The 24,516-nt window shown below is 40.8% G+C and overlaps 3 protein-coding genes across 7 annotated transcripts in view; 2 read left to right on the forward strand and 1 right to left on the reverse strand.

Moving 5' to 3' along the window:
• Nucleotides 1–724: 724 nt before the first annotated feature.
• Nucleotides 725–5,288, reverse strand: pfdn2 (prefoldin subunit 2). Its single transcript, XM_075451365.1, has 4 exons — nt 5,181–5,288; nt 3,086–3,174; nt 2,572–2,695; nt 725–1,139 (listed from the first exon to the last, which is right to left on the reverse strand). The coding sequence occupies exons 1-4, from the start codon at nt 5,259–5,261 to the stop codon at nt 948–950; spliced, it is 486 nt and encodes a 161-aa protein (XP_075307480.1). The 5' UTR covers nt 5,262–5,288; the 3' UTR covers nt 725–947.
• A 2,130-nt stretch (nt 5,289–7,418) lies between these two features.
• nit1 (nitrilase 1) lies at nt 7,419–14,616 on the forward strand. Its single transcript, XM_075451431.1, has 6 exons — nt 7,419–7,634; nt 8,922–9,155; nt 10,279–10,382; nt 10,482–10,618; nt 11,512–11,637; nt 11,717–14,616. Exons 1-6 carry the CDS (start codon nt 7,552–7,554, stop codon nt 11,981–11,983), a joined length of 951 nt encoding a protein of 316 aa, XP_075307546.1. The 5' UTR covers nt 7,419–7,551; the 3' UTR covers nt 11,984–14,616.
• Nucleotides 14,617–15,188: 572 nt separating this feature from the next.
• clcn3 (chloride channel 3) overlaps nt 15,189–24,516 on the forward strand; it is a 46,875-nt gene continuing 37,547 nt past the window's right edge. For 3 of the 5 annotated variants that reach the window (XM_075451352.1, XM_075451354.1, XM_075451353.1), the window contains exon 1: nt 15,190–15,412. The gene's annotated coding sequence lies outside the window, so the exon portion shown is untranslated. Of the gene's footprint in view, nt 15,413–24,516 lie in introns of all 5 variants that reach the window. The other 2 variants (XM_075451348.1, XM_075451350.1) reach the window with 1 other exon arrangement.

Consider the following 24,516-nt stretch of genomic DNA (forward strand, 5'->3'; position numbering starts at 1 on the left):
TCCCGATCTACCCTGAATCTCACTCCCTGGGTTCCCCAATAAACCACCTACCTCGTTAGTGATGGAATGAACTACATGTGAACTGAACTAAATAATGGACCACAAAACAACAAAGCACAATTGTATCATTCTTTTTATTTCACGGTCATTAACAAAAACATTGTTCATCGTTGTCCTTACTACACAGAAGCTGAGGGTGCACATCAGGTCCTGGGAGGCATTTCCTCCATCGAGCTGCTCCAGAATGTGGAAAACAGAGCGTTTTCATTTGTGTTTTCAGAGGCTGCAAGACGTAAAAATCGCCTCGCCTCGCCCCCCCCCCCCCCCAGCTGCTCTCTGTGGTGAGGAAACTTCCACAGAAAGAGGCCGATTTGTTTTTATGAACCAACGTGACGCTTTTACGGTGTAACCGTGTGGTCAAAATGCCTTCCAGGACCCGTCTGCCTTGAAACTACTGTAGCGTCCTATGAAGTCGACTGCCCCCCCCCCATCCTTTAAGCTGTTAGTCTGAGGCTTACAAAATGCTCACGTGTGTTCAAATATAAAACAAACTTATTCATTGAATAACTCCGGGCACTGTTCTTGGTGTTGGAGCTCATTTTAAACCCAGCACAGACGCTTTATATTTACCTGCTCGTTCTTAAGTCAGTAAAGTTAAAACACGCATTCGAGGGGCTCTGAATTTATGACAGTTTTTCAGGAAAAAAAGGGAAACAACTGAAAGGAAAATGCAAAACAACTTTAATTTGGATACACACTGGCATTCACAAGCAAACACACGGAGGCAGAGCACTTTGTACGCTGGGTTACATTTAGCAGGACGTCTGGTCGTCGCCAGATCCGGAGAAGTGAGGAGTTTGGATTTTCCACCTAAATTTTCCGACTCAAAGTGTTTTTCGGTGCTGCAGAAATCAAAGGGCCCTACTGTCGACGTCCACCCCGACCGACTATGACACCAGAACGCCGGCGCCGCTTTTGGATCCGCCTCCCTCGCCGTCTCTGGAGGACGCCGCCGACTGGCCCTGCGTCTCCCCTTCGCCCTCTCCCACCAGCCGGATGTTGTAGCGTTCTCTGTACTCTGTGAGTTCCCGTCCTTTCGCCTGCATCTGTGTGTTGATGGTCTCGATTATTTTGGAGATCTGCCAGGAAACGAAACAAAAAGGTCGAAAATTAGACATTTTTAAGCGACATTTGTCTCAATTTGGCTTCTTACCAAAGTCTCCATGTTTAAAGCAATACTATGTAACATTTCTACCTTAAAATAACAGCTTGAAAAAAATTGTGCGGCTAGAATGAGTTTTAATATTACGATTGGCCTGTCTCCTATGCCCTTCGGGGGTCTGAGTTGGAAAAACTGCGCTATGTAACTTTGCTGGAGCGGCCCGGGAGCTGAGCGGAAGTACTTCGACTTGCTTTCTGGCACACCTACCGCAAAAACAAATAGACCCCTCTCACGCTCCCAGGTACATTTGATTACTCTTACCTTCTCGGTCGACATAGCTTGCACCTTCTGACTCCTCGCCGGTTCGTCAACAAACGTGAAAGTGAAAGCAAAAGGGTGTTGTATTTACGACAGTGTAACCGTACATTACCTCCTAGCCTGTAGGGGGAGCTCCATAGTGGGCTTTTTGAGAAGTTACATTGTATTGCTTTAAGTTATGTAATCTGATAAAGTGCAGATGCTCTTTATCAGACAAACCTTGTGGGTATTATGGTTGTGATGTAGCCGTTTTGGGAAGTAGGATCTAGCTCCATCAGTCACTTTGGTTCTACAATACTTAACATGATCGGGTAACTGGAAAACTGAAGTGGACATGTTGCTGTTTTTAACTGCTTAACTAGTTGTTTGTGACCACTGCTACAGTTTTGGTGCTAGTTTTCTGCTTTGTTAGTGTTATCATGAGTCATATGTAAATGTAAATTTATTTTATTTATACAGCCCTTTACAGACAATCCTCACGGTGTACCAAAGTGCTTTACAGCAGGTAATAAATAAAGAGAAGAATAAGTAAAAACAATAAAAGAACAGTGAAAGCAATAAAATACAACAAAATCAAATAAGATAAAAGTGTCCTCATACTACTGGGTATTAAAAGCAATCCTAAATAAGTAGGTTTTTAGCCCAGATCTGAAGAGGCCCAGATCAGAAATAAGAGGCAGCTGGACGGGGGGCTTATTCCAGAGCCTGGGGGCAGCTTTGGGAAAAGGCTCGCTCACCCCAGGGTTTGTATTCTGACCTGGGCACTTCCAGCAGAAACTGATCTGTTGACCTCAGAGCTCTACCAGGACTGTTAAAAGCTCAGATAAATACGACGGGGCGAGGCCGTTAAGAGCTTTAAAAACAAACATTAAAAGTTTAAAATCAGTTCTCTAAAGGACAGGAAGCCAATGGAGGGAGTTAAGAACAGGAGTGATGTGCACACGTCTGTTGGTGTTGGTTAAAGACGGGCAGCAGCGTTCTGCACCAGCTGAAGGTATGAACGTACTCTGCTGAAGTGTTGTGGTCCCACTGTCAGCTAGCTTGATCTGTGAATCGGGGTACTTTGACAACGCTATTCGTTTTTCCATCACCTGTTCTTTGTTGTTTTCCAAGGCGGGCAGAACTTCTTTCACCGTCCTCTCCACCAACACCCCCCCGACCAGTCGAAAGCATTTCCTCGAGGGATCCACGTCCTTCAAGGTGTCGATTACTAAGCTGAAGAGGAAAATACAGACGCTCACTTATTTCATCCTAACACTTCTGAAAGCTGCAGAGAAACCGTTTGTACGCTTTGTGCAGTACAACCCAAAACTGCTGCTGTACAATATGGTGAACTCGTTTCTAATGTTGGGACGTAGTGGGAGTGTTTCCTCCTCCTTATGTGTGTAAATAAAGAGGCCAGCGAATTATTTCTAAGCCCTTCTGTTCTTCTGTTACTGTAAAAATCATCAGAAACTAATCAGTAAAAACCCCATAAAGTCCACATTTATGGGAGAGATGATTGATAACAGGATACTAATGCAGACGAAGGTCAACAGGAAGACGATTTATTGCTGTAGGAGCGTAATGAAAGCGGCTGCAGAGGCGGGATCCTCAGCCACCAACCTGTGCTCATTGATGTCCATCTCCAGCTCTGCAGATTTAGAAGCCATGCTGCGCTGCTCCTGACGCATCCTCTGGAAGTTTGCCACCACCTGCCACACAAAAACACCGTTCACCTCGGTGCCTTTCAGTCATGAATCAGACGCTTATGGCTGTTGATCAGCTGGTGATAAATCTACTTTCTATTGTGGAGTTTCTTCATTGTCAATGGGGAAAACGCTTCACTGCAAGTAGCCAGTAAATAAGTAAAAAAGTTGTCTTAAATCGTGTTGATGCTTCTGTCAGATTGATTCTTTCGTTGGATGCTCAAGAACAAGCCGGAGTAATCTCAAGTTAAATCAAGTCTTTATTTGTGGTAACAAATGGAGTTTATCAGCGCTGGACCCTGTATGACAGAGCCTCGATTTCCGGTAACATTTTGTATTTATACGCCTCATTATTTCACATACGTTGGACTCATTGTCGACCAAATATGATTGGATATGAGTAGGTTCAACATGCTTCGTCATAGTCGCTGAATAAGCCAAATAATGTCCATGAATAAGCCAAATAATGTCCATGAATAAGCCAAATAATGCCCATGAATAAGCCAAATAATGTCTCTGAATAAGCCAAATAATGCCCATGAATAAGCCAAATAATGTCTCTGAATAAGCCAAATAATGTCTCTGAATAAGCCAAATAATGTCCATGAATAAGCCAAATAATGTCTCTGAATAAGCCAAATAATGTCCATGAATAGGCCAAATAATGTCTCTGAATAAGCCAAATAATGCCCATGAATAAGCCAAATAATGTCCATGAATAAGCCAAATAATGTCCATGAATAAGCCAAATAATGTCTCTGAATAAGCCAAATAATGTCCATGAATAAGCCAAATAATGTCTCTGAATAAGCCAAATAATGTCCATGAATAAGCCAAATAATGCCCATGAATAAGCCAAATAATGTCTCTGAATAAGCCAAATAATGTCCATGAATAAGCCAAATAATGTCTCTGAATAAGCCAAATAATGTCCATGAATAAGCCAAATAATGTCCATGAATAAGCCAAATAATGCCCATGAATAAGCCAAATAATGTCTCTGAATAAGCCAAATAATGTCCATGAATAGGCCAAATAATGTCTCTGAATAAGCCAAATAATGTCCATGAATAAGCCAAATAATGTCTCTGAATAAGCCAAATAATGTCCATGAATAAGCCAAATAATGCCCATGAATAAGCCAAATAATGTCTCTGAATAAGCCAAATAATGTCCATGAATAGGCCAAATAATGTCTCTGAATAAGCCAAATAATGTCCATGAATAAGCCAAATAATGTCTCTGAATAAGCCAAATAATGTCTCTGAATAAGCCAAATAATGTCTCTGAATAAGCCAAATAATGTCTCTGAATAAGCCAAATAATGTGTGTGTGAACCTTGCACCTGCTTTCCCAGACTAATCAGGTCTCAGTTAAGGTCATGTCTCGTGTCCATCGTGGAAAAGTACAGCATTTAATAAAGCCAATTTTAACAAATCCCTCGTTAAATCTTCCTGGCAGATTCACTGGAAATGATGATATTCGTGATTTGTGGCCCCTTTTTCAGTGCATTTCTACGCGTGTTCACGGGTATAACTTTAATTGAAGCACCTTGATGGCAGAGTATTACTCGGTGGAATTACAACTTGTACTTATGAAAAGGATCTAAACAGTTTAAGTGCCCCCCTCGTGTATGTAAAGTAAGGTTAGGAGGTGTCGGGGATAAAAATAGCTTCTCGCTGTGTCAGACCCATTCACCAAACCCCACACACCCACTTACAGGGGTGTGCACACGTAATTATGACTTTATGCCATTTAACTGTTTGCTAGAAGCGCAGACCCGAGGCCAACTCTTCTTTTAATGTTAATACTATTTGCATCCTCCCTCTAACTGACTCCAGCGGCCCGTTTTTCAGGGTGAGGAAGCAGAATGATGGCAGGATGACGGCGATGCTAACGTTAGCTTCGGCTAGCTGGGCGTCAGATTGACGGTTTTTGCTTAAAATGCAACGACTTCAGAGCAGCAGCGACTTCTTTACCGACAGATGCGGCCCGAATGGAGGCGACAGTACCTGTTCAGCCGACGGGCCGGACGGTTTTCCACCGGCGCTGCTGCTGGACTTGCCAACCGTGCTGCTACTGTTGGCTGCCATCTTGAAAGGGTGTTCCTCAGAAGGACCCGGCCAGCATTTATGGAGCTGTCCTATGAGATCGCCTGCGCACAAATGCCTGTTCTTTTTGTATGTATACTATTCACATATTTAAAAAAAAAAAATGTTTAGACCACACATTCAGAATAGAGCCACAAATAACGTAAAACTGCGCTCAAATGATCTAAAGTTATTTTTCAAAATTAAACAAAGCAGAAGTAAGGAAGGACTCTGAAAAATCGACTGATTTACTGATGAATATTTAATCTTATGCTGCAGATATAAGACATTCAACACGAAATTTTAACATTTTTTATCTTTCTGATTTACGTTCGATGGCAGCAAAATGTCTTAAAAACATTTATAAATCACAATAAAGCAAACATTTTCATTTAATAACCTCTTATAGTTTACAGCAGCTGTCATAATGTGCACTTACTGAGTTGCACCAACATGTCTCTTAATCTAACTGTCTAAATGAAGACAATTTTTACGCTTTTGTTTATGTTTTCGGCGCATTTTGTCATCAATAACAATCATAATCCCAGAATGCTGTAAAAGGCTATTAATTTAGTTATTAATGGATCCTCCTCATCTTCTCAAGAATCTGATGCTGAGCTGCCTGAAACATTTTTAATTCATTATATAAATAAAGTGTAAAATATCAGAACTTAAATCCAGCCTGAGTGACAGTGGGAGAGTGCACGGTCTCACATGTTACCTCCTCATCTTGCATTCTAGGTTTCGTTTCCTTTAGGCACCTCAAAGAAGTATTCCCTCCACTCAGCCCTGTTATCTTATATTTTTTATCTGTCTCTGGTCTCTGGTTCTTATCTGGACAAATTCAGTTAAAAATGTCGGTTTACACATTAGTGTGTGCTTACATGCGATATGAATGATATTCACTACATTTCCCACCGACTGACAATCATTCATCAGTCACTTTCCACAGACAGTCTCGTATCGTTTCTGTCTTGGGGTGCTGTTGGCAAATTGATAAACATTTGGCCAATCGGTGAGGCAGAATTGTACAAGATGTCCTGGCTGCATGGTCTTGGGGAGCTGAAAATATGGCCCCAGCAGCAGATTTCAGGTTAAAAAAGATTTGTGCGCATATATATATATATATATATATATATATATATATATATATATATATATATATATATATATATATATATATCCCCATACGCATACACATCCACATATACACCCATATATCTACATATGCCTACACATTTACATAGCCCCTGCTCATATACACTCATTTATATACTCTTACATATTTACATATACTAAATTCTATTATACAACTTACACTGTTTTAAATAATAAAAAAAAATAACCTGATATCCTCTGCTTCCTGATTCTTTTTGCAATAAATCTACTATATCCAATTTCATTTTCACCCTACTAAGATTTCAAACTAAATTATTTCTCTGAGCCTGATAATTCCTACAATATGAAATAACGTGTTCAGTTGTCTACTTTACTATCCTTGCGCACGTGCACTTAAATACGCACGGGTGGCATTCACCGTTTACGCACTTTTTGCGAAGTTTAGAGCGTTTGTTGAATCTGACGTGGCGTGTTCAAAGTGAGAGAAATTTAGTGTAGGAGCTATTTGTAGAGTTAGTTTTTGTTTTTTGTAAATTTGTTTTTCTAGTTGTAAATTTAATTGGCTAATTATGAGTAACTTTATTTGATTAATTTCAGTGCTTTATTTAGATTAGACTTTTCGCTAATATTCTTTGTTAGTTATTTGTTTAGAATATTTTGCTAATTGGGTCACACTGGACACCTGGAGTACCAGCATGCACCTGGGCGGGCCAATGGTTTTTTTTTACATGGGAAAAAGGAGAGAGCAGCAGGTTTTCTTTGTTCTTTTGTTTGTTTTATTGTTTGGAAATAAATAATCAGAAAACGCAAGAATTCATTTTTGGACATTCATCTTCTTTTGCCTGCGTTAAACCACATCCCCCATGGTGCATCAGTGGTCTTTTGATTTTGTTTGGTTTAAGTTTAATTTGTTTTTTTGTGGATAAATGGCCACCACATTTAGAATAAAAACAGGAAAATGACTCTTTTTGCACATTTAAAGTGCTGCCTTCTCTCCAGCAGGTGGCGGTGTGGTGCCTTCTGCTGGTGTCAATCCCCCGATGCTCCACAGAGAAGAAGAGTGACCCTCAGCCTTCCTGTTGCAGATAAGTGAGCCGAACCTGAAACCAGGGAAACATTACTAACATTAACACTAACATGGACTAACCAGGGAGGGAAACGCTGCTCGGGTCCAATGTTCAGCTGCATTTTGGGATCCTCTCTGAAGTGTTTGGCCTCTCTGCCAGCTTTCAGACTCACAGCCACGCTGCAAAGCAGGTTAGTTTGTTACTGGCAGAAGGGAAAGCGTTATTTTCACAGCTTGTATTGAGACTAAGAAGAACAATGTTGTATGAGCCTGGGTCCTATCTGGGTTTATTGATATTTGGATAGCTATTTGAGTTCACATGTTGAAATATAATTTACGTTAATTGTATTTTTTTTTTTTAAAAAAGGAGCTATTTACAGTATTTATAGAAAAATGATTAATTTAATAAGTTAACAGTTTAATTCAGGTCATTTAATGTGTGCATTATTTAAAAGGGTCTTTAATTTGTTGTTAATCTATGGAAGTTTTTATGTGCCATAAGAGTTTGAATTCGAATTTCTAATATTGAATTTTTACAGCATCAAAATCAGACTTTGAATTTGAAAAACCATCAGTGTAAAAAAAAAAAATCAATGTAAAAAAATAAAAATAAAAATTCATCCACTGAATTTTTTGAAGTTGAATTTTTTATTTAGATGTTGATTTTTTTTTTTTTTTTTTTTTTTTTTACAGTTGTTTTTTTAAATTCAAAGTCTGATTTTAATGCTGTAAAAATTCAATGTTAGAAATTCGTATTCAAACTCTGATGGCACAGAAAAAGTTCCATGTTAATCTCGGGACAGTGTGGTTCCTGAAGTCATTTTGGTCAGGCGGCACAGAGTGGAGACCTTTCTCTCTCTCTGTCACTCTCTTTGTTTTTTCTCTCACCTTTTTTTATTTTCCTCTTATCGGATCATTGCTGTACTACCATTCTTTATAGTTTTTTTTTTTGGAAGTAAATCGAGGAACAAAAGAGGATTTTGTGGAGTTTTTATTTTATTTATTTTGTCGTGGATGTGGATGACGACAGAGAAGAGCGTCACGCTAATGTCTTCATTAAGGAACCTAAAATGTTGTATTGTTTAAAAGCTGTTTGTCCAGTTAAAGCGATAACTGGAAGCAAAGCCTCTGAGATGGAAATGAGAGGTTTTGAATGACTGATTTCAAGCGTTTTGATTGTAGATTCAATTCATTTTTATTTATATAGCAACAAATGTCATCTTAAACCACTTAAATAATAAAGACCAATTCAAGCCAAATGGAATTAAATTCATTGTAATCATAATTATTTATAAAATAATCCAATTAATTCATATAGAGCCGATTCAAAAACAATTTCTGAGCTACGGAAACCAACAGATTGCACCGAAACTTGTCTTCAGTCCAATCTCCCGTTATTAGATGTTCTTTTTCTTGTAGACAGACATGAGAACAAACTTGTTACTAATCAGCCGTCGCTGACATGTTTCCCTGAGCAGGATGTCCAGCTCACCTCCTCCGCTGGCTGCAGTCTGTCAGGTGAGCGTGACCCCGGACAAGGAGGCCAACTTCTCCGCCTGTGAGCGGCTGGTGGAGGAAGCCAAGCAGCGAGGGGCCTGCATGGTCTTCCTGCCGGAGGCGTTCGACTACATCGGCTCCAGCAGAGAAGAGACGCTGTCTCTGTCGGAGAGCCTCGGAGGAGACACAATCTCACGATACACTCAGCTGGCCAGGTTGGAAAAAAAAACAGATTTGTGTTGATATATCCCAAAGAAATCCTTTTGAAATGTTGTTAGAAGCTGTAGAACTTGATGTGATATTCACTTATATTATATGTACTACTTATATTCTTAAGAAGGTTGGATGAACAACCCTTTCAAACTTTAATCTATTCCACAAAGAGATGCATTATAATTAGGGCTGGGCAACGATTAAAATATTTAATCTAATTAATCACATGATTTCCCTGATTAATCACGATTAATCGCATTTGTACGCAAAATCCAAAAATGAATCCAAAAGTAGTGTATAGCTTTTAGCATTTAGCTTTATTTTAAATGTGCTGCCATATGAATGAAAGTGCCATAACATTTGTTGTGCAAACACACTTTTAACATCAGCATCTTTCTGTAGTTTTTATGTAGAAGCCTCGCTCCACTGTCTGTTTCCTTGAATAACTTGCTGCTATCAGTTGTGTGTTTTGCCTTTAAGTGATATTTTAGACTGGAACTACTACGCTGAGAAGACAATTCAACTTGGCAGTGTTTACAGATGACTTTGGTTCTGTCGACTCCGCCGTCTGGAAGAACTTTAAAATGAAAATGGCCGAGTAAAAGTTCCGTACCCTTCTCCATGTTTGGTGGATCCGCCGATTACTTTCTTTTCCTGTTCCACAGCAGACTTCAACAGACTTTTACAAAATAAAAGCCTGTGAGCAACAGACTTTTACAAAATAAAAGCCAGTGAGCGACAGACTTTTACAAAATAAAAGCCTGTGAGCGACAGACTTTTACAAAATAAAAGCCTGTGAGCGACAGACTTTTACAAAATAAAAGCCTGTAAGTGACAGACTTTTTCCATCATAAAATAAATAATAAAACCTGCGTTAATGCGCGATATAAATATTTACCAGCGGTAAATAACTACCGAGTTAACTCGATAATAACGAGTTAACTCGCCCAGCCCTAATTATAAACAATGAGCAACATATTCTGTTGGCTAATCGCTCCATTCCCTGCATGCTGCTTTATGTTTGCAGTGATATTCTTAGCATGGAAGCCAGCAGAAAATATGCGAATAATTCAAAATGCTAACTTATTTAGAGCCTGTATGCACATTGTGGCGTCTCTGTTCCAGGAAATTAGAGGTGTGGCTGTCTCTTGGAGGATTTCACGAACGAGGACACGACTGGGAGACCGTCCGACGAATATACAACAGTCACGTGATCATTAATGATCAAGGTGCAGAAACGTGCTCGTTTAAAAGATCCAAACTAATTCTCCAGCTCTTTTGAAAATCTCTCTGTCCAGTTTCTCTCACTCTGTCCGTTGCGTCCGCAGGCGACTTCGTCTCGGTGTACAGGAAGTCCCATTTGTTCGACGTGGAACTGCCGGAAAAGGGCGTTTCCCTCAAAGAGAGCAGCTTCACTATCCCTGGACCCTCCCTCGTGTCTCCAGTCCAAACTCCGATAGGCAAGGTGGAATTTCTTAGGACAGTAACCATCATAAAGCTGCCCTGCACATGCACAGGGAATCTTAATTTTAGTATGTTTCACATGTTCATCTCACTGTCCTGTTAGAACTGAATTAATTCGATAAAATGACCTGAAAGCTGATAGTTTAAACCAGAGATACTCACGATTTTTTTTCACCAGAGCCACATTGGCAGCAAAATCAAGGGCAGAGCCACTTTTACCACAACATACTAAAGTCCCCTTTTTGCAAATATGCATTTTTATATATAAAACATCCCACAAAAAACAGCGAATACATTTTCAATTCAGACCATATTTACCTTAATACTGGGATGAGTGGAAGCTGGCGTGCATGTCCTTGACTTTCTTCATGTTGTATTTGTAGTTTGTTGTTGTAATCGTAGTGAGACATTCAGGATGAGCATGGTTTTTGTGCTGGTTTTTGCCTTTTTTTAATTAAAAACCGATCCATTGTGCCTGCATCTAGCGCTGGCTAAAGGAGCTAGCGTGCTCTGCGGTCAAGTGTGAGGTGGTTTGAGCGGGCTGCGTTGCCAGGTTTAACAGTGTGCCCCCTTTAGGAAACACCATTAAGCCTTAAATAATACTTAATAAAAAATACTGAATACTACAAAAACGATAACTTAATAAAAATACTTAATACTGTGCCGTATTCGCTGTATGTTTTTTATTATTATTGTTGCCATATTGTTATAAGCTACTATGCGAGCCGCCAATTAAAGCTTGAGGAGCCACATGTGGCTCAATGAGTATCTCTGGTTTAAACTATAAATTTAAAGGTATTATGCTTTGGATCCACTTTGGGCACTGATAACGTGTCTTTATATTCAGGTTTACAGACCAGCTTCTTGTTTCTGACCCTGTTGTTGCTTTTGTAGGTGGGCTTGGGCATCTGCTATGACCTCAGATTCCCCGAGTTATCGCTTTCTCTGCGACGGCACGGAGCCGAGATCCTGACATACCCGTCCGCCTTCACCGTGGCAACCGGAGCTGCTCACTGGGAGGTGGGATTATAAAGCGACAGGGGTTACATTTAAGCTGAGATCTTAATGACAATGTGCTGACGTTTGCATTTGCTTGGAGGTGCTGCTCCGGGCGCGGGCGATAGAGACCCAGTGCTTCGTCCTGGCGGCGGCGCAGGTCGGCCAGCACCACGAGAAGCGCTCGTCGTACGGCCACGCCCTGGCGGTGGACCCCTGGGGCGAGGTGCTCGCTGACTGCGGAGGAGAGACGCCGGGCGTGCTGCTGGTGGAAGTCGACCTGGAGAAGGTCCGAAGAACCAGGAGGAACATGCCGGTCCAGCAGCACCGCAGAGAGACCGCTTTCTACCACAGTTTGGATCAAAGCTGAGCTCGAGCTGAGCCGGACGCCGGATTCTCGACGTGATTCTCCAGGATTTCTCTTTGAGTTTCCTGTTGTTTATACCTGCTGTCATCCTGGTGGGACACAATCACTTTAAGGGGATTTGATTCATGAGCAATCAGAAAACGAGTTCCCTGAAGAAAGATGCACACTTTCAAATTAAAGATAAATTATTAATGCTGCTCCCATTGACTCTCATGTAAAATACAATACAATCTCTATGGGTTCCAGGGGGGGCTCGCCCCAACGTGCTTTCATCATACGTAACGTGAAGATAGCCAGCGTAGCCACCACGCGCTACACCTCGGCTGTGTTCGAAACTGCATACTACATACGGCATACTTCCATACTGCATTTACCCACAATGCATTTCACTCCTGCCCGAGCCGAAATCAGCCGGCCTGAAGCTGATTTTGCTTAAGCTCTAAACTCTGTAAACTTTAGCAACATTTGAAACATTTTCAGGTGAGAAAGTAGTCGTTTAGATCCCCAACGTGTTGAAAACCTGACAAAATACCGGCTGTTTCGGCGCTACTAAAGCTAGCCGCAGTGAGCAACGCACTTCCGGTTATTTTCACAAAATAAAATACCCGTTGCCTTTTATCATAGGGAAAGCCATTACCATACAATTGGTGCTTTTGTTTTGAAAACAGGAAGTGAACCTACCCTCGTTGTAGCTAGCAGAGAGTCTCTATTATGAGGAGAGGGAAAGCTGGCGGCTATTTCCGGGTGGTACTGCACTCTAGGGGCGCCAACGAAGCAGTGCAGAGCACGCCGAACTCTATGGTGGTACTATGAAATCCACCTTAGATGCAGCCATTGCTTTTGATAGAATTTTTTATATTTTTTCATTTTAATTTTCCTAAAGGCAGGATAAATTATCCTTTCAAACGGCACTTGGTTTGATTTTTTAGACTCACTAGATTTGTTTAAAATACACATTTATTGTCAGTATTGCATCCCGAGTGACGTCACGCATGTGGCATCACTTTACGGAATGGTCAGTCCTAGCGCTGAGCTAGCAGAGAGGGGTTAGCTCAAATAGTTACAGATTTCAGCACAGCCCTTTTACATACTCTCTGACTAGCCTCTGGTTTAGCTTTGGTTGTTGTTAGCGGCACCAGGTTAGCACTCTGGCACAGTGGACGAGTGCCGTAAAGCAGCTGGTCGTAATCAGCCGTGCGTTCTTCAGATTCCGTTAGCTAGATGCTAGCGGATACTGACTCGCAAATGCCAGACCTGTAAGAAAACAGAAAGCTATAACTCCCAGGTTATTGTACTTTCGATATAAATTCACATCCCTCTGTCAGAAATCACAGTATTATTTTCAGGTTTCAGCCGCTAGCGGGGACATTTTTTGAGTTATTAGCGCCAGCCCTATGGAAAATGGTCATTCTGCACTCGCTCGCCAGCGCCCCCAGAGAAAATCAACTGAACTGCAGCCAAATTTTTTATAATGGGGCGAATAGGAAGTGGAACGGCTGTCTGTAAAAGGGCTGTGTAGCTAGCTTGAAACTGCCGTTTTGACAGGAAATGACGATCTGCGACGTCACCTTACGTTGCATCTTGGGTAGTTTGAGTATGAGTAGTAACCTCATGATGCATAACCAACATTTCGGCGAATCTAGTATGCATCCGGGAACGTCTCGCTTACTCAAACACGCATACTCAACTCAAAAAGTTAGTAGCAGTAGTAGGAGAAGTATGCGGTTAAGAACACAGCCCTCATCCTGACTGAAAGCGAGCGAAACTGACGCGATACGACGACGAAATTTCTCGATGGTGTCCTGATATGCAGCGTGACGGTTTTGTGTTGAGTGATTCTATTGTTTCAGAAAGTGCTCGCCTGAAACCCCGAGTTCTCTGGCTCCCTTCGGTGCAGATCTTTGTGGTTCGGCTGTTTGGGGACATCGCTCGCTGCATGTCAGGACAGGCTGATGGAAATGTACACATTCTGATCACTTTTTATCAATCGCTGGCTCGCGTTCAGTCAGGATGAGGTGTTAGAATATACGGTGTTTAATTGAAAGAAATCTCCTTCAGTTGACGAAGAAATGAGGATAAATGGGCAACCAAACAACCAGGACCTCCCAGACCAATTTAAAATATAAAACTAATTTATACTAAGGGAGGGAAATCATATAACCATATTTTGGTGGAGCTGGTAAGAGTGGAAAACTTGGCTTCTATTCTGCTTCTGATTGATTAATTCTGCTTTTTTTTAAATGTAAATAGTCTGGTGGTGTCTTTGATTAACAACAGAAATTGTAACTATTTGTAACGGGAAATCAATGCTAATATAAAGTCAAGAACTTTAAATAAATACATGTTTTCAGCTTGTGTCTGGTCCCTGTGTTATTAATGGTGAAGCATGTATCTCTCTCCATGTTCAAAGGTATCTGAAGGTAAACTGATGACCTACTAGTATGTGGCTAAAGGGAAAACCTTTATCTTGCCATCTAGTGCTTAAATGCGGTGTTGGTAATGTGAGTTGACGAGAAAAAAAGCCAAATAGTGACAACTGACTAGATACTTCTTATCATGATACTTAAATTGGTCAATAGATGGCGCTGTTTGACCATTAAAACGACCAAAAGGCTTTTACGGATGTATGTCAACATCTGGTATTTAATATGTACCTGTGCTGAAAGATTTCTGCTCTATAAACTCCCACATATGATAATAATTCACCTGCTTTTTTGTATTTTTTTTATCTGATGTGATGAAACTGGATTATTAAGCAGTGTTTTTTCTACTTGGGGGCCCACAAAGTTGGAGCTCTCATCCTCCACATCTGGTTTTAATTTGAATTTTATGGGCATTTCCACAAACTGGAAGCGCCGATAAGCGGCCAAACATGAGATATTAAATTAAAAAACACTTTGTTTATGTGTGGATTTGTTTTTTTTAAAGCCATCTCTTGAGTTAGTTGAACAACTATCCCTTTTTCTTTGTTTTTTTAGTTATATTGACTCATGTTTTCGAAAGATAGCTGCCTCCATCACATTTTTTGTGCAAAAGCTTCAACCAGTGTCCTGTGTGATTGGTTAATTATTAAAAACGAAGTCTTGGGTCCATCCATTCCGAACTGATTAATCTAACAACTGCTCCAGGACCATTTGTTTCCCTTTTGGTTGCAGAGTATGCGGATGAATAATTGATCAGACGGTCCCCCAGCCCCGCTTCTCTCTCACGGACACTGTGGGTGGGAGCAGCCGCCGCCGCTGCTCGGATGATGGGCTGCGAAACAGGAAGTGCACGTCACTGACACGGGAATGGGACTGAAGGAAGAAAACACCATCATCATGAGGAGAATGTCAAATCCCTTCGTGTGAGGAAGCAAAAAAAAACCCAGCTTCAACTCAGGAGAAAAAGGATGAACTGTTGTGCTCAAGCTGGAATCGAGGCATCGGGAAGGTACGTTTCCCCCTTATTTATTTTATTTTTTGTTGCTGCTGCTGCTGTAAAGCTTCGCTATCTGTGTGCTGGATGTGTTTCACCTCCCGAGGCCATCCACCCATCCATCCATCCATCCATCCTCCTCTCGCTATCAAATGTTGTTGAACTCTGGTGGATTACTCAACCACCTTGCTGCCAAACAGGTGCTAGCAGTTAGCTAACTAGCTGCGGAGGCTAACTTGACTCTGCTAGCTTGGTGTCGACCCACCGAGCAGTTTGGTGTGAACTGGGTGGAAATTCACCAGCTTGTGTGCAAGTCTGAATTCATTTCGTAGATAATTTGATGCCCCTGGTAGATAGCTGCAAGCGGAAACTGCTGTGTGTACTTGTGCATGCAGACATCCCCCCTGTTGCTATGCCCCTTTTCTGGATGTTTCCATGGCTAATACAGGTGTAACGGTCGTTACAACCGTTACATCTCGGCTAAGGAAGGACTCTCTGCTGAATTTCACTGCCTTGCTGCCTTTGACACGGTTGTTTTTCCAACATTAGCACCGGGAAACAACAGCCTACAGCTCGTACTGTCATTTTAAATTCACATTAACTTAATTTATCACAACTCATGTGGTGGAAAACACTGTTGAAGCAGTGCAACAAGCCAACAAGAGTTGAGCTAAAGTTGGGCTACACAACAAAGTGGTATTCAGGGTTGGGACAAATTACTTTGAATTAGTTATTTAAAGTAATTTGTGAGAATTTGACGGATAGTTTTGCTCATTAGTTCCCCCTATAGTTGTGGGATGTAACACCACTGTCTTAAAAACAAATAATAAAAACTCCTATGTGGTCCCTGTACATGTACAGCCATACACATGAGTTTGTTGTCATGCTGAAGAGGCCAAAAAGATGTAATCGAAAGCCCACAAAAGTGACAAGTGACCGTAAAGTAAAAATTGTGGTGCTTGGTTCTGGAAACCAAAGTTGTGAACTGCGGTATCTCAACCCGAGGACATGCTTGAGGCCTGGAAATGTTCATATCAAAGGTCAGAAACGCGTGTTTTTAAGGTTCTTAAAAGTTAAATTACATGAAAACATCTGTATTTTGTGACATAACCGATTACACTACCAAGAAATGTACACAGTGAGGTGCCGATCATTGGGAAGAAATCATTAGAAAAGTGCAAATCTGATTTAAAAGCTTCTCTAATTACAAAGAAATTGATTTTTTTTAGTAGTTTGATAATGACGAGTGTCACAGTTAAATTCATTTGTTTGAGACAATCCTCTTCATTCATAAGTCTGAAAGCAGCTGGATGAAACTAACAGAAACATTTAAACCATTTTAATCACATAATCTTTTTGTGCTGCTGTGCATGTCGCTTTTCTGACAGATGTATGTATGTTTCCTGGATTTATTTTTCAATAAATGACTACATTGTTAGTAGGTTTTACACTGAAATAGTAGCAACTAGTTAAAAAAAAACGTATTCTTATTTATTTATTAAGACAAAAATGCAAAAAATGAACTGGTTACCGCTTCTCAAAACTGTTTTCTTTCCCAATAAGCAGAATATTTAGGTATTGTGGACATTTAATGGGCCCTTTTCACCATCTTAAGTCATTATCTCGATCACCTTGTGAACTTTTTCCATCAGAAATGAAGAAAGTTGTTATTTCCAGTCCAAATATGTCTGAAATACTAACTTAGAAGTCCAGACTTTCCCTCATCATGCATTCCTTTGACATAACTACATCACTTCTAATGAAATCTCAAGTATATTTTACAGTATAAAGATTAATCCATATTTCCTACATAGTTGTTTGAGTGTAGAGTGTTGAAAAATAGCTTAAAATGCTTTTTGTAAGTTCAGTTTACAGCGATATAAAACCCAGGAAAGCAGTAAATTCTCACATTTGAGGTGGTTTAATAAGCACATCTTCAGATTTTTTAGTTTTTTACCTCAAATCATAAAACATCAAATGTATTTTTACTGATGGATTTGACCTGCGTAGTATGAGCTGGTTTGTCACATAGAGTCTCTGGATGAGACACGTTGATATTAAACTGTTTAATTTAGCTTTTACCCGTATATTTAGCCCTGATTAAACCGTCTGCTGTTCAAACTGTGCACATCTTTATTTAGTACTTTACATGCAGTCTTGTTTGCTCAGTGTTCTTGACGTTAAAAGCCGCCTCAAATGTTAACCATAAACCAGAAGTTAAAGTTTTCCAGCTCTTTTCACTGGTGCATAAATGAAATCTATGGTTAGCTAACAGAATCAGGGTGAATCGGCGCTCCTGACCGCCTGTTTTTCCTGCTGAATTCCTTTCAGTCTCTTCTCATTGATTCTCCCTCCTCTCGTGTCTCATGTGGCTCATTATGTCAAATCAAAAATATTGAACATATATTGCTATTTTTCTGGATGTAGAAGGTCGGATGACACAAATCATTATTTCTTGATTGAAGACTTTTGATGAATCATTGTCTTGGCTTTCATTTCCCAGCATGCCATGTTATTATTTAAAGTCAGAGCTCTTACTGAATAATGAATTATAGGGAAACCATCGTATTTATTCACTCACTTCTGTGAACTGGATTATACAGATTGTTATGAATGTCCTTTAAGTGTTTCAACAGTTGCAGATATCATGTAAAGTTGGATGAAATAGAAGAGGAAACTTGATTGAAACATGATTTAATTTGATTGACAGTTACGGGCCATTCACACATTTGACCTCATCAGCGGTCAAAACGTCTCAATTTTCCCTTTAATTTGTGAAAATGGAGCCAGATGTTGAATATAGAGTGAACAGCTGAGGAAATATTAATGTTTGCAGCTTTATTAAACCTTTTAATATATTATGAACTGAAGTTAATAAAGTTTTAAATGCAAAACATTGTTCTCTGCCTAAAAAAAAGGTAACTTTTCTTATTTTTATATATATATATATATATATATATATGTATATATATATATATATATATACATATATATATATATGTATATATATATATATATATATGTATATATTGGGTGGATACATAGTCAACACTGACACAGTATGTTTTAGAAGTGATTCTAAGCTGTAACTTTTGACTTTAAAGCCTTTTGTGGCCTTTTACCTTCTTATTTATCTGACATTTTAGTAAAACATGGACTGAGATCCTCTGGCAGAGGATTTTTACTTGATCCAGTGACCCAGTTTAAGGCCAGAACATCAGCGATCAAAGCAGAGTCGGTCTTCTTTAAAATCTATTCTTAAAAAGTACTTTTTATCAGAGAGCCTTTTCTAATATTTACTTGATTTTGTTTTCATTGATCGATTGGTAAACCGTCCTATTATTACATTTTATGGTGTTGTATTGGTTCACTGGTCAAAATACGAAGTTATTATTATATCTGAGCGCTAATATCAGGAAGTACTAGTAGATTAATCACTATAACCCATTTTTATGTTAGTTTAATGCATCTTTTATTGTGTTTTCAGTGGTTCTCCTTCTGTAACCTGTCACTATGCGGTGACCTTTACCCCCAAACAGCAGCCGATCAATCTAAACATAGTTTGTTAATCTTGTAAATTTCAAACGTATTCTGATAATGAGCACAACTTTAACCAAATGTAATTAAACTTTAGACGGATAGTTAAGTGACGCCATGTTAAAACTAAAACGTTTCCTCTCCTATGAAGGTAAATCGACCCACGTTTTCACGCTTTCTGATGCCTTTCCAGGTGTGTTTTTCCCGTTTTGGCGTTCACCAAACCGACGACAGAGTTTGTACGTTGTGTTAATTTGTGTTAATCTGTTCATCGTTTTCCCTGAATCCAAACCACCTCCACATCACGGACTTGGTTGGACCCTCTGAGAGCTTAAAGTGAGTTCAGGCTCAGTCTCGCCTTTGCTTTCGTGGCTCTTTTGGCTCTCTCCTACGTCTCTGCTCAGTTTCTGTCTTCTGAAGTTGTCGTATCTTTTTTTCCTTTTGGGTTTTCTTGGCTTGGAGGCGCATTAACACCAACCAGTGGACTGATCAGCCCTGGTCGGGGGTATGGATTGAGGACCCCTTTCTGGCTCTTGAGTGCAGGCTGTGGGTGGTCTGGGTCCAGTGACCTGGAGGAGCGTTGGGCCTCGGATGATCAGGCTGGCTTCGGCCCACCTTGCAGGTGCTCGACTGTTTTGGAAATCTTGGGAATTTGGAGGCTGGGTTAAAGCCTCTTGGTCTTTCTGTTGCCCCGAATCTGTCCTGAGGAGTTTCTGCGACGGGAACGAGCACGTTGGGCTTGGTTTTCAGCTAGAAAAGACCACCCCAACTGCTACAGTTTGGGCTCTGGTTGATATTTCTGCCCTTTAGTACCTATTTCAACCTATTTTTTTGTCCCATTTCAAGTTAAATGTCTTTGGGATTGTACATTTTTCTTACTCGGAGGATTATGATGCCTAAATGCCACAAAACGATCCATCCATCGTCAAAAATGCTGAGTCACATCTCGGCAACAGTCGCCTGGGCAACACCTCCATGGTGACCAGCAGGAGGAAGATGAGGCCTCTCGCTGCTCCACTAGTTGTGTAAAAATCAGCACCGTTTGGCTCTTTTTGCTGCTGATTGTGTCGCTGTTATCGGCTGTTAGACACTCGCCGCCTCCACCCAAACGCACCCACACCCTCAACTGAAATCTGACTCGCTGGACGGTAGCTTCTTAATTATCAACACGCTCCAACTTGGTTTCAGTTGCAAAAGGCAGAGAGCGAGTTGTAGTAATGTCACCAATCATTATGAGCCACAACGGGAGAGTTGATCTGATCTGAGACCTTTCGTGATGGAGACTCTTCAACTTCACCGAGGCTTTGCAGTGAGGAAAAGGCTGAAGAAGTGATAAAAGAACCGGTTTCATACTGTCCTCTGACACGGCCTTGACCATCGGAGTCAGTCAGCATTTAGAGAGCACACACATGAATTAGTTACTGCCGCTGAATGCTTATTTTCCTTAAAATGTGTGCCTCCTTTTCAATCTAAGGAAAAAACTCAAGTATTTTGGTGTTGGCCTTCTGTTTTTGCAATTATTTGATGGTTTTCATCATTTCCAGTTAAATATCCCACCTGGATTCGACTTGGCATACAGGTAAGAGCCTCGTTTGAGCTCTGTGGGAGGCTTGTTTCAGCACATGTCCACATCCATCTGTCTAAAAACGTCTGTATTTAAACAGCTCTGACTTTCACTGGATGTAAACGCCAGCGTCAGCGCCACACGCCTTTACTCGGTGAACACAGTTTAACTCGCCACCGCAGCGCGGCGGCTGCAGCCGCTTACAGCAGGACATGCGTCCGTCCTCTTCCTGGACGCGCCGCCTTTCTGCTCTGATTGGATTTGCACATATTTTGCAGCGATGAAGTAATCTGCTGCTGCTGTGTGTCGTGCATTAATTGTGCACAGTCCCACCCTCTGTGAGGCTGCAGCACTGAATATAAACACCACTGCTAAGAATCTGGAGATCTCAGTGTAAGATGAATGCAACTGTGCACAGAAATGATGTGACGCCGCGTAAACTTCAACAAAACGTTAGTCTGTAGCTTTCTTTGGGCTGGCGGTGCATAAAAATCTGTATCAAACTAGCAGAAAAGCATTTAATTTCACTATTTGAGCTTTAAATGTTGGTCTTATTGTCTCCCGTTCCTTAATGGCGCCTGAGTGGAGAATTAGTTCCAACATTTGCTTATTTTCTATCACCGGAGTCGTGTTAGAAACATTGGCGTCATGATTTAAGTCCCCTAATCAAATGCCACGTTAGGTTTTTAGCTTTAATACCAAAGATTTTAAGAGAAAACTCCTCAAACTACTGTCGGGATATTCCTGTAACAGTGGCTGTAATCCTAATTTAATCCTAATAAACTCCATTTTTCCTGATGGTGGCGGCTCCAGCAGGGTGTTCCTGATCATTTCTCATTTAACTGGAGGTGAAACAACACGGTGAGCTCACAGAGAGGAGGCTCTCTGCCTCGGGGCTGGCTCGGTGAACAAACTGAATCGAATTTTCTGTCCACGCTGATTTGATAAAGCTCAGACAGAAGACCTGAGTCATGGTGACTAAGAGTGATTGTTGGCTCGGGGAAAGTTTCCTTTTCCTCTTTGGACTCATTTGGTGGTTTGCTCCAGTATGGATCGCTGGTTTGTGACGTTTGAGCCGACGCACAAGTGACACAAGTTAACTTTTATCTGATGGAGCTGAGCGAGTGTTCGGGCTTTCCAAAAGCCAACGGCGTGTAGCGCTCGGCGGTGGCGCCACACGTGGATCCGTTGGCTTTAAGCAGAGAGGCGAAGGCTTCGGCGGAGGTCACCTTGAATCGATGTGATGACAGATGAAAAAGGCTCGGGGAAGATGTTCACACGGTTGCTGCAGTGCATCGCCGCAGAGCTTAAAAGGGCCAAAATGGGAATCGGCAAGTCAGCCGTTCAGAGGTCGGAAACCAGAATCGGCCAAAAGAAAAGATGAAAGTGTGAAGGTCAGGGAAACTGAACCCTGCTACGAAACACCTGAAGAAGAAAACCGGTGTTTATGAGCACAGATGGGTGGAGCTGCAGCTCAACTATTCCCCTACATCAGGGAATTATCAGGGGAGTTATCAACCGAAGCACGTTCACATCCAATCCAGTTCAACTTTATTTATAAAGCACATTTAAAACAAAAGAACCCCCTTTTAGGCTTAAGAAGCTCCTCTGTTCAACAACCAAGGTTAAAGGGGGGGTTAACTTCTGTTTTCTCTTCATTTACACTTAAAACCTTCAACTACATCCCATTTGTTGTCATAGAGACATTCCAATAGTGGGTGGATGGAGTAAAGAGGTGTTACGCTCTAAAGCAGTGGAAAGATATCCCGTGTTTCCTAGGGCTGAGCAATTTTATCGATACTGCGATATATATATATATATATATATATATATTAGGGCTGGGACTTTAGCACGCTAATTTCGATTAATTAACTACACACATATTAGCGCTTTAAAAAAATAACGCATTTTAATCGCACACTATAATTATTTTTTTATTTTTTTTAAATACAGACGGATGGAAGCGTCGAAAAGAGCGTGGTGGTGTGCAGATTATGCAACAAGGAATTCGCGTATCACCGCAGCGTATCAAGCCTCAAATATCACCTCAACGCTAAACATGTAGCAGCTAGCGCGGAAGCTAACGGGGGCCCAACGCAGCTTAACATCCAAGATTCTATATACTGTGTTTTCATGCATGCTACATTCAGATTTCAAATAGGGATATGTTCTGTGTTTGTTGAAACATTGTTGAAAATGTTAATTTTCTAAAGGATAAAGTATATGCGATTAATTTCGATTAATTAATTTCAAAGCCTGTAGTTAACTTGATTAAAAATTTTAATCGAGTCACAGCCCTTATATATATATATTTATTTTTATTTTTTTATTACTTTTTTTTTTTAAACCAAACTTTATTGAAAAGTCAGACGTTACAATTAGAGAAAACACGGAACATAAAGGTAATACAATGCAATGCCAGGGGGTCACATTATACAAAACAGTGATAAATTAGTTCATAAAAATGTTGTATAAAGTGCATAAAGCTCTCACGTTTGTGACATGTTCGTTTGTTTCTGTTTGTCTGGCGGTGTTTTCCTTCCGGTTCAAAGGTTGGACCACCAGTCCAATCAGCGACGATTCATGTCAAATCACACCGTCCCTTTTTTCCCCCCAAAAAATGATGTAAATGTATCGAATCGTTGGCTGAATATCGTGTATCGTATCGTGAGATTAGTGTATCGCTGCAGCCCGAATGTTTCCCCCAAAACCGAGCCCCGAGGAAGCAGATGGAGAGACAAAAGAAGGCGGGACACACGACACCTCGTCATAAGTCAATGTTCATAAATGATGTTGCTAGTATGGGATGTCATACAGCTTCATGTCAAAAGTGGCGAACTGTCCCTTTTAAAACCTTCAACTACATCCCATTTGTTGTCATAGAGACATTCCAATAGTGGCTGGATGGAGTAAAGAGGTGTGACGCTCTAAAGCAGTGGAAAGATATCCCATGTTTCCCCAAGAGAACAAGTTTCCTGCAAATATAGCGAATATTTCCCAACTCTTTTTATTTTTATTTTCCTGTTTTACCTTAAAAAAAGAGTTGAATAAAGAAAACTTTGCTCTGAAACTCAGGAAATAAGGAAATAAGCAGCTTCTGCAGCAGATCAGAGCTGACTGGGGGTGTTTCACTTCCACCCGTACTGCAGTCACTGACGGGCACGTGCACACAGGAACCGTGCACGCACACACACACACACAGAAAATGTTTGTTTTCTCATCATCTGTGAGAAAAAAAAGGTCATTTTGCTGCTAAAGCACAAGTTTACTTCCCACTTCCCCTTTTTCTCTGAATGAGTCCACAGTGAGAACTCTTAGACGCTCTTTGGATGAACCTGTCGACAGATAAGAAACGTTGGGTCCGGGTCTCCTTTCACAGGGACACTGGAGGGATATGGAGCTGGGATTAAAACTCCCCCTCTCACTTTTCCACCATTGAGTTGTGACTCATGCTGTCTTGAGGCTGATGTACCTATTAATATGTTCAGGGTATCTTTAATTCTGGTTGTGGGCCGGATGTTTCAGGTCGCATCTCTCACAGTCTGACTCATTTGTGCACCGGGATGTAGTTTGTAGCGCGTCCACAGGGGGGTGAACTCTTCCCGGTTCAGCAGGAGTGTCTTTATTATTATCCTTTTTGATGTAGATGGCATGGCCACGAGTCGTTTCAATCCCTTTTGTCTGTTAACACATTAGTCTGCTTTGCAGAAAACAGAAATGTCTCTTTTTAAAGTGAGGAGTCGAAGCTTAAAAAGCCGGTAAAGCTCATTCTGATGTCGCCAAAAGCTATTCAGGCATGTGGTATTAATTCCAGCTTTGTTATCTAACGAAACTCTGGCGTCTGGAGGCAGAATTTACCCACAAAGACCCGTTTTTTTTTTTTTTTTTCAATTTCAAACACACATCATATACAATGCAATTTTTCATTGTGTAGAAAAAAAACTCCTTAATTTCTGAAAAGGGACATTTTTGTCCCCTTTTAAAATGACCTAAAAACACTTTTTTTCATAAATCTTTT

The sequence above is a fragment of the Odontesthes bonariensis genome, chromosome 19 (assembly GCF_027942865.1).
Source record: "Odontesthes bonariensis isolate fOdoBon6 chromosome 19, fOdoBon6.hap1, whole genome shotgun sequence".
NCBI classification, from domain to species: domain Eukaryota; kingdom Metazoa; phylum Chordata; class Actinopteri; order Atheriniformes; family Atherinopsidae; genus Odontesthes; species Odontesthes bonariensis.

Excerpts from the sequence above, each read along its gene's own strand:
- pfdn2 (XM_075451365.1), bottom strand. The coding sequence starts at position 5,261 with ATGGCAGCCAACAGTAGCAGCACGGTTGGCAAGTCCAGCAGCAGCGCC. Across the intron at positions 2,696-3,085 it reads ATGGACATCAATGAGCACAG|CTTAGTAATCGACACCTTGA; the intron begins GTTGGTGGCTGA and ends TTTCCTCTTCAG. Across the intron at positions 1,140-2,571 it reads TGGAAAACAACAAAGAACAG|ATCTCCAAAATAATCGAGAC; the intron begins GTGATGGAAAAA and ends GTTTCCTGGCAG.
- nit1 (XM_075451431.1), top strand. The coding sequence starts at position 7,552 with ATGTTCAGCTGCATTTTGGGATCCTCTCTGAAGTGTTTGGCCTCTCTG. Across the intron at positions 10,383-10,481 it reads CGTGATCATTAATGATCAAG|GCGACTTCGTCTCGGTGTAC; the intron begins GTGCAGAAACGT and ends TTGCGTCCGCAG. Across the intron at positions 11,638-11,716 it reads CCGGAGCTGCTCACTGGGAG|GTGCTGCTCCGGGCGCGGGC; the intron begins GTGGGATTATAA and ends ATTTGCTTGGAG.